The sequence below is a fragment of the Phalacrocorax aristotelis genome, chromosome W (genome assembly GCF_949628215.1).
Source record: "Phalacrocorax aristotelis chromosome W, bGulAri2.1, whole genome shotgun sequence".
Classification (NCBI taxonomy): domain Eukaryota; kingdom Metazoa; phylum Chordata; class Aves; order Suliformes; family Phalacrocoracidae; genus Phalacrocorax; species Phalacrocorax aristotelis.
Window position 1 is genome coordinate 7,335,776 of NC_134310.1, and position 9,290 is coordinate 7,345,065.

A 9,290-nucleotide genomic window follows, 5' to 3' on the forward strand; every position below is an offset into this window, starting at 1 on the left:
GTGCTTGAATGTCCCACCCCCGCATTGCTCTCTGTGTAGTTTTTAAGAGTCCATTGTACCGTTCAATTTTCCCAGAGGCTGGTGTGTGACAGGGGATGTGACACACCCACTCAATGCCGTGCTCTTTGGCCCAGGTGTCTATGAGGCTATTCTGGAAATGAGTCCCCTTGACTGACTCAGTTCTCTCTGGGGTGCCATGTCGCCACAGGACTTGTTGTTTGAGAGCCAGGAGAGTGTTCCGGGCAGTGGTGTGGGGGACAGGAGATGTTTCCAGCCAGCCCGTGGTTGCTTCTACCATGGTGAGCGCATGGCGCTTGCCTTGGCGGGTTTGTGGGAGTGTGATATAGTCAATCTGCCAGGCCTCCCCGTATTTATACTTCAGCCATCGTCTCCCATACCACAGAGGCTTTACCCGCTTCGCTTGCTTGATTGCAGCGCACGTGTCACATTCGTGGATAAACTGCGCAATAGCGTCCATGGCCAAGTCCACCCCTCGATCACAAGCCCACCTGTATGTTGCATCTCTCCCTTGATGTCCTGACGTGTCATGGGCCCACCAAGCTAGAAATAGTTCACCCTTATGTTGCCAGTCCAGATCCACCTCAGCCACTTCAATCTTGGCAGCCTGATCTACCTGCTGGTTGTTCCGATGTTCTTCAGTGGCCCGACTCTTGGGGACGTGAGCATCCACATGCCGTACCTTTACAACCAGGTTCTCTACCCGGGCAGCAATATCTTGCCACAATGTGGCAGCCCAGATGGCTTTGCCTCTGCGCTGCCAGTTCTGCTACCATTGCTGCAGCCAGCCCCACAGGGCATTTGCCACCATCCAGGAGACAGTATAAAGATAGAGCACTGGCCACTTTTCCCATTCAGCAATGTCCAAGGCCAGCTGGATGGCCTTTACCTCTGCAAAGTGGCTCGATTCACCTCCTCCTTCAGCAGTTTCTGCTACTTGTCGTGTAGGACTCCATACAGCAGCCTTCCATCTCCGGTGCTTTCCCACAAGGCGACAGGACCCATGGGTGAACAGGGCATACTGCCTCTCCTCATCTGGCAGTTTGTTAGAGAGTGGGGCTTCTTCAGCACGTGTCACCTCCTCCTCTGGTGATATTCCAAAGTCTTTGCCTTCTGGCCAGTCCATAATCACTTCCAAGACTCCTGGGCGACCGGGGTTTCCTACTCGAGCCCGCTGGGTGATCAGCACGACCCATTTACTCCGCGTAGCATCAGTTGCATGGTGTGTAGAGGGGAGGTTCCCTCTGAACATCCAGCCCAGCACTGGCAGTCGGGGTGCCAGGAGCAGCTGTGCCTCAGTACCAACCACTTCTGAAGCAGCTCGGACCCCTTCATATGCTGCCAATATCTCTTTTTCAGTTGGAGTATAGCGGGCTTCGGACCCTCTGTATCCCCGACTCCAAAACCCTAGGGGTCGACCCCAGGTCTCCCCATGTGCTTTCTGCCAGAGGCTCCAGGTAGGGCCATTCTCCCCGGCTGCAGTGTAGAGCACATTTTTTACAACTTGTCCTGCCCAGACTGGCCCAAGGGCTACTGCATGAACTATTTCTCGTTTAATCTGTTCAAAGGCTTGTCGTTGCTCAGGGCCCCATTTGAAATCATTCTTCTTCCGGGTCACTTGATAGAGAGGGCTTACGATCAGACTGTAGTGTGGAATATGCATTCTCCAAAAACCCACAACGCCCAAGAAAGCTTCCGTCTCCTTTTTGCTAGTTGGTGGAGACATGGCTGCTATTTTCTTGATCACATCCATTGGAATCTGACGACGACCATCTTGCCATTTGATTCCTAAGAACTGGATTTCTCGTGCGGGTCCCTTTCACCTTACTTTGTTTTATGGCAAAACCAGCTTTCAGAAGGATTTGGACTATTTTCTCTCCTTTCTCAAAAAGTTCTTCCGCTGTGTTGCCCCACACAATGATGTCATCAATGTATTGAAGGTGTTCTGGAGCTTCTCCCTGTTCCAGTACAGTCTGAATCAGTCCATGGCAAATGGTAGGACTGTGTTTCCACCTCTGGGGCAGTCGATTCCAGGTGTACTGGACGCCCGCCCATGTGAAAGCAAACTGTGGCCTGCACTCTGCTGCCAGAGGGATTGAGAAGAATGCGTTAGCGACATTGGTTGTGGCATACCACTTGGCCGCCTTGGACTCCAGTTTGTATTGAAGTTCTAGCATGTCTGGCACAGCAGCACTCAACGCTGGAGTGACTTCATTCAGGCCACGATAGTCTACTGTTAACCTCCACTCTCCATTAGACTTCCGCACTGGCCACATGGGACTGTTAAAGGGTGAGTGGGTCTTACTGATGACTCCTTGGCTCCTCAGTTGGTGAATGAGTTCATGGATGGGGATGAGACAGTCTTTGTTGGTGCGATATTGCCACCGGTGCACTGCTGTGGTGGCGATTGGCACCTGTTGTTCTTTAACCTTCAGCAACCCCACAACAGAAGGGTCCTTTGAGAGGCCAGGCAAGGTAGACAGCTGTTTAGTTTCCTTCGTCTCCAAGGCAGCTACACCAAAAGCCCACCTGTACCCTTTTGGGTCCTTGACATACCCTCTCCTGAGATGGTCTATGCCAAGGATGCACGGAGCCTCGGGGCCAGTCACAATGGGGTGCTTCTGCCACTCATTACCAGTTAGGCTCTCTTTGGCCTCCAATACAGTTAGCTCTTGGGATCCCCCTGTCACTCCAGCAATGCTGATGGGTTCTGCCCCTTTCTAGTTTGATGGCATTAAGGTGCACTGTGCGCTGGTGTCCACTAAAGCTTTATGCTCCTGTGGGTCGGACGTGCCAGGCCATCGCATCCACACAGTCCAGTAAGCCCGGTTATCCCTTTCCTCCACCCGGCTGGAGGCAGGGCCCCTCTGGTCCTGATCGTGGCAGTCACAACTCACCTCTTGCAAATGTGAATCAGGAGTCCCTCTATTACGCTTAGAAGTAAAACCAGCGCTTCTACTCCTCTGTCTGGGGACTTGCTCAATGGAAACTGGAGCAGCAGCTTTCCTGGAAGAGCCTCCCTGAGTGCCTGTTCTTCCTTGCAGTTCACGCACTCGTGCCTGTAGGGTCGAGGTAGGCTTGCCATCCCACCTCATCATGTCCTCTCCGTGGTCACGCAGGTAGAACCATAGGGTGGCCCGTGGTGTGTATCCCCTCCTTTGAGCCAAAGGACGCTTATTCCTAACAGCTGAGACACTACCCTGTCGAGGTGGGGAGTGGGACAGATCTTCTTTGAGTTGCTGGACCTCTTGGGATAGTTTCTCCACAGCAGAGACGAGCGAGGAAGAGAGATTTGTTTCATAATTCCGGAGTCTATCAATCACCTCCGCCACCGTTGGTGTCTCGTCACCTTTCCAGGACATCACTGCCAATGACTTTGCATGCGAAGATGGTGCGCTCCGTACAAACTTGCGCCACGTGGGTCGTGTGCACTCGGCTTCATCTGGATCTTTGGAGGACCGTTGATCGTCCAGGTCACCATAAATCACCTCAAACACAGCTAATTCCCTTAGATACTGGATGCCTTTCTCCACAGTTGTCCATTTTCCTGGGCGATATGTAACATCTTCTTTAAAGGGATACCTTTCCTTCACTCCGGGCAGGAGTCGCCTCCAGAGGCTGAGGGCTTGTGGTTTTTTCCCAGTTGCTTTGTCAACGCCCCCTTCCCCAGAAAGGGATCCCAGTTGTCTGGCTTCTTTTGCCTCTAGTTCCAGGCTACTGGCCCCATTATGCCAGCATCGGAGCAGCCAGGTGACAATGTGCTCACCTCAACGATGGCTATAATCTTTTTGCATATCTCGCAACTGGCTGAAGGACAGGGATCGGGTGGTCTCTATTTCATTTATGACTTCTTCCTCCTCTCCCCGTGACGGCCCTGGTTCTTCATCATCCCGTTTTAAACGAGTTGATGTCCGCCTCCAATATTTCATCTTGTGTATGGGGGCAACTGATACTGGTACGGGTTGATTCTCTGAGCCAGCTCCGGTACTTGTCGTGGGGGTTTGAGTGGCTGCAGTGCCTGTCCTCAGGGCTGGAGTGACTACAGTGCCAGTCACTTTGCATTTCAACCCAGAGACATTCTCTTCCCCCTGGGGGCACTGACTACTGTTGGGCAGGGCTCGGTATGCATGGGCCAGGCCCCAGCACCTTGCAGTTATCTGTGTCTCTCTGGAGTTCCCAGCGTAACAACATACTTTCTCCAAATATTCTACTAGTTGTTTAGGATTCTGCACTAGATGGGGGACAGAATCAGAAGGGTAACGCTCGTGGGTTGGGATAAGAGCAGTTTAATAATGAAAATTCAAAGAAACAACAACAGAAATGCAATGTAAAGGAGAACAACGAGAGGTGCAAAGCCCCGGGAGAGGGGGGAAGGGAGGGGAGAGGGGGAACGAACCGCTCAAACGAACCGCACGTGCCGCAGCCGCTCACCGCCCACCGACCCAACGCCGCACCACTCCTGAGCCGCCAACTGCTCCCCCTTCATATACTGCTCCTGGTGTCACATGGTATGGCATGAACATGCCGTTGGCCAGCTGGGGTCAGCCACCCCCACCATGGCCCTGCCCCTCCCAGCCCCCCGCCACGAGGCAGAGCTCAGAAAGCTGGAAGGGTAGCCGACCCCCCACAGTGAGAGAATTAACCCCTTCTCAGCCTAAACCAGCACAAGGGGTAATATGCCCGTTACACCAAAGTTCACGGAGGGGAGAAGCGTCTGAAAGGTCAGGCTGCTGCTCTGCACGGGGCCACAAGAAGCATTTTCTAATTATGCTTCCAGACTAGGTGTGGAGGATGGGAGCAGCGAGACAGGGATGTGCCGGCTGACAGGTCATTCCTGCTCTCACCCCGTGGGAAGGGGAAGCTTTACCGTCAGCCTCTCCCTCTGTGTCCTTGCTCGCTTCACTCCCCCTCTGGATTATCCCATCTTGCGGGGACGGCTGGACCAGCCTGAACCTTCCTTCGGATACCAGCTCTCAGGGCGGGAACGAGGGCCTTATTTCCCCCTGGGGAGCAGAGCAGCCCCTCCTGACCCCGAGCGTACCCGGTTGCAGGTGGAAAGCGAAGCGCAGCTCAGAATGCTGCCGTTAGAAGGCGCCCCCGGCCCCGTTCGGCTCGCTGCTGGCTCCATCGCCCCTCCCCGGGGGGCAAATCCCTGCAGAGACTCCGGCGCGAGCGTTGCTGCGGGGCTGGGCTGGCAGGCCGGGGAGCTGCCGGGCTCGGCAATGGGACCCCAGCGAAGGGCGGGGGAAGCGGGGCTGCCTGCGTCTCACCGTCTCACCGTCTCACCGACACACGCTTCCCAACCAGCAGAGAGCGGCAGGAGGTGGTACGGGAGTGACAGCAAGTGCACCGCCCCCAGGGAAAACGGGGGGCTTGTGACACCCCAGAAGATGTTCGGCATTGCCGGTCCCCGGGACTCATCCCAGAAGGACGAGCTTTGAGCTGGAGAGTGCGGCACAGCCCGGGGATTCATCGGCAGCAGGCCTGCATGGCTGGGGCAGGGTGTTTGGGCAGGGGAGACTGCAGTGCTGCAGCCGAGGACCAGGCTGCCCGCATGGGAGGTGCTGCCAGTCTGGTGACAGGTTGTTCTGAGAGCTCAGGGTGGACGCGTGGCGAGCCCTTGGCTGGTCCTTGTGGCCACAGGGCACAGAGCAACATCGGCTAAAGCCCATGCCTGCACAGATGGGCAGCTCCGGTTCTCGGCCGCCTGGGCAGCCCACCATGCCCTGGCACGGCCGCCCTGCCTGCCCAAGCCCCCGCTGCTCTGACAGCCATGTCCCCATCTCCATGCTGCCCATGGTGGTGGGTCAAGCATCAAGGATGAGTTTCATCGCGGGCCTCCTTCCCCATCTCATACTGAAGCTATGGGCCATCCTGCCCCACAGTGTCACCCCCTCCCAGGGGGCCTGTGCCCTTCCCTGGGCTTCAGCCCATTCTTGGGGCTCTTCTGCTCCCTCTCCTTGGGATGAGGAACATTGCTGCAGGAAGAAAGACCTTTGCCTGTCACTCTGGCAGCACCAGGAGCCCAAAGAGTGCCCTGGACTCAACCCTCCTTCCACCTCCAGGTCACTCTTACTGCCTCTGCACAAGACACAGAAACTGAGGCACAGATCAAGATGCCTCATGGCAGCAGTTCACCACCCTGCTGGGCACCACTGGGCACCACTGGGTACCGGTACCAGTGCCAGTGGCTCTGCCCCTCCCCTGCCCACCTGGCCTGGCTTAGCAATCATGGCTGCTCCCGGGGCTGAGCTGGGGCTGTTTAACCAGCAGACAGGTTTCACCTGGAGCCTGCTGGGTCTCAGAGGGGGCAGGCCCATAACTGCCTGCTGCAGCTCATTCTGAGTGGCTGCCTTTATAAGCCAGCAGCTTGGGTGCTCTAAGGGTTTTACCTCTCTTCATTTCACTTTGTCTTTTAGGAGCCTTAGTTTGGAGGAGGGGAGGTTTGGGGCCTGCTGCTTGCAGGTCTCTAGGAGGTAAAGCCGGCTCTTTCTGCCTTTCTCAGCACTGCTAAGCAGGTAAGGGCACAGCAACGAGCTGCGTCTGCTCCCCCATCCCTGGGCTGGGGGCTGCAGCCCAGAGCAGGGCTCTGCCCTGGGGCTGGCTGCAGTTGGGAAGCCTCCTAGCACTGTGCTTCTCCTTTGTAATATCCCAGGTGAAGGGCAATGTCATCAGGTAGTTCTGGGGTGGCCTCAGGGCTCGCTTCCCAGCCCAGCTGCAGCACCCCTCAGCTGGAACAAAGGAGTTCCTTCCCGGCGCGGCATCTCCTTCCACCGCAGAGCCGCTCGCTCACCCTGCTCAGCCAGGAGGACTTCTTAAGAAGCTTCAACGGGTATGTGGCCGCTGGGATGAGTGGGGGGGCTGAGCCCTGCTCTTGCCTCGTGTTTGTCCCCAGGGGAATGTGTCCCTTGTCTGGGATGGATTGGGGTTCACGGTCTGGCACTGGTGCTCCCAGCATCGGGAGGCACGCGGGGTGCAGGCTGGCGTTGCTCCCCTGTAGCTGATGGCCCTGGGTCTCTGCGGTGTCTCTGCCATCTGCACTGTTGTAGCTGAGACCAGGCAGTGCTGTGCGTCCCAAAGGCCACCAGCTCACACCCCTGTCTCTGCTGCTCTGCCAGGAGCTTCTCTGATGTAAGTGATGTTTGGGGGGCTGATCTGTTGGACTGCAGCTCCTCCACCCCCGACCCGCAGCTGGTCCGCAGGATTGTGTCCCAGGTGGAGTTCTACCTTTCTGATGAGAACCTGGCCAAGGATGCTTTCCTTCTGAAACATGTCCAAAAGAAGAAGATGGGCTTTGTCAGCATCAAACTGCTGACATCCTTCAAGAAGGTAGGCAGTCCATTGCACCTGCCAGCCGGGGTGGGAAAGGGCCTTTGTGTGGAGGGTGTCTGGGTGTGCTCTGTCTGTCTCTGGAGGGGTGTGTGGGGAGGTCCAGGCTCCCCTCAGGCTGTCTGTGTCCCAGGGAAGTGCTGGTGGTGCAGAGCTGGGCTCTGCTCCCTGCCCTCGATGTGCTGCAGCAGTTCTGCAACCAGGGAGGGTGGCTGGGGAAGCAGTGAACAGTCCTCAGTGCTGGATTTGCCTCTTCTGCCCGTTGTCCCCCCGCGCTGCTTTGGGAGAGACCATCCCTTAACCAAAGAAGCGCAGTGAAGTGCTGGTGGTGTGAGGTACTGGGAAGCGGCAGCTTGTTGCTGCAATCCAGGGGCACTGGAGACCACCTGCTGCAGACCCACATCTGCTCATGTGAAAGGGGGATGGTGCCTTGCCGTGACTTCAGCGTGCCTGGATGATGGATTGAGGGTGGTCCCTGCCTGGGGACACTCATGGGGACGCAGTGGCTCCCTTTCTCCCACAGATGAAATACCTGACGCGTGACTGGCGGCTCACACTCTACGCCCTGCAGTTCTCGGAGCTGCTGGAAGTGAACAAGGAGGGCACCAAAGTGAGGCGGCGGGTCCCCCTGCCCGAGTCCCTGCGGAGCTTCTCCCCCAGCAAACTGCTGCTGGCCTGGGAGCTGCTGCCGCCGATCCAGAATAACTTCATGGGGACCATCGTGAGTATGTTCAGCCCCTTTGGTGCCATTGTATCCATCCGCATCCTGCGGCCGGGCCGCAAGCTGCCCTCGGATGTGCGGAAATACACGTCGCTCTTCCCCGAGCTGCTGAGAAAGCGCTGTGCCCTGGTGGAGTACGATAGGCTGGGGAGCGCCCGCAGGGCCTTTGAGCACCTCGGCCGCCGAAGCCACCGGTGCGGTGAGAGCATCAGGGTGGTCTGGCTCTGCTGGAAGGTCTCCAAGAAGGAACCTCAGAACAAGAGGGAGGTGGCGAAGAAGCTGGTTCACCAGTGCGATTGGAAGGTGCAGGCGGCGGCCACGATCTTCCCCTATGGCATTGGGGGCTCCCTGCTCTACCGCTCTCCGGAGTCAGGCAATGCTCCAGTGTCACCGTCCCTGCTCCTGAACACGGAACCCTCGGCACCCACCTGCCCATGCAGCACCTTCCAGCCCAGGGACTTCAGCAACACCTTTACAAGATCGCTCCTTACCAGGAAAGTCTTCCCCCCACTCGGGATGGGCTTGGGCACCGGTGGCTGCCACGGCTTCCGCTCCAGGAGGGAGTGGCCCCATGGCTGCGGCTGGGGGAGCGGGGTGGATACGTGGGCACCCAGGGGCAGCAGGCCTGCTCTGCATGCCACACCTCCTCCCAGAAATTCCCTGGCAGGAAATCGGGTGCCTGAGCCCCTTGGCCTGCGGGGTGGGGTGCTTCGCCTCCCAATGGCCCTGATGGCACCAAGGGCTTCAGCAGCAGCATGGGGAGAGGAAAGCTCACCCTCCAGCACTGAGGCTCTTTGACCTTTGTGTTTGGGGATTTTTCTTTCTTTTTGTTTCCGCTTCACTCGAGCACAATAACTCTGTGTGGGCCCTGAGAGCTGCGGGCAGTGGTGGTGCAGCTGGTGCAGGGGACGGTAGTTATCGGTTGATGACAATGCTCGGAGCAGGTCAGCATGTGAGACGAGATGCTGAGCAGCAGCGACCCCGGGAGCTGCACCATACCATGCTGGTGTCACCGAGAGCGCGCCTGTGCAGGCTCCAGAGGGGCTCCCAGCACCCCAGTGGCATCACGGCAATGCCCGAAGGAAGGGGCTTATCCCCTACGACCACCGGTGCTGGGGCTGCTCTGACGGGACCTCACCCCGCACCTTCTGCAAGCCCTACCCGCAAAGCTGAGGTGGCTCCCCGAAGTCGTCGTTGGCTGCACTGGCCCACGTTGTGGCTC

General features: G+C 57.4%; 1 protein-coding gene across 1 annotated transcript; it reads left to right on the top strand.

Annotated features, from left to right (window-relative positions):
- Positions 1-6,683: 6,683 nt before the first annotated feature.
- Positions 6,684-8,856, top strand: LOC142049727 (la-related protein 6-like). Its single transcript, XM_075077660.1, is given in 4 exon segments — positions 6,684-6,850; positions 7,137-7,347; positions 7,871-8,786; positions 8,789-8,856. Coding segments are annotated over 4 exon segments (1,362 nt in total).
- Positions 8,857-9,290: the final 434 nt, after the last annotated feature.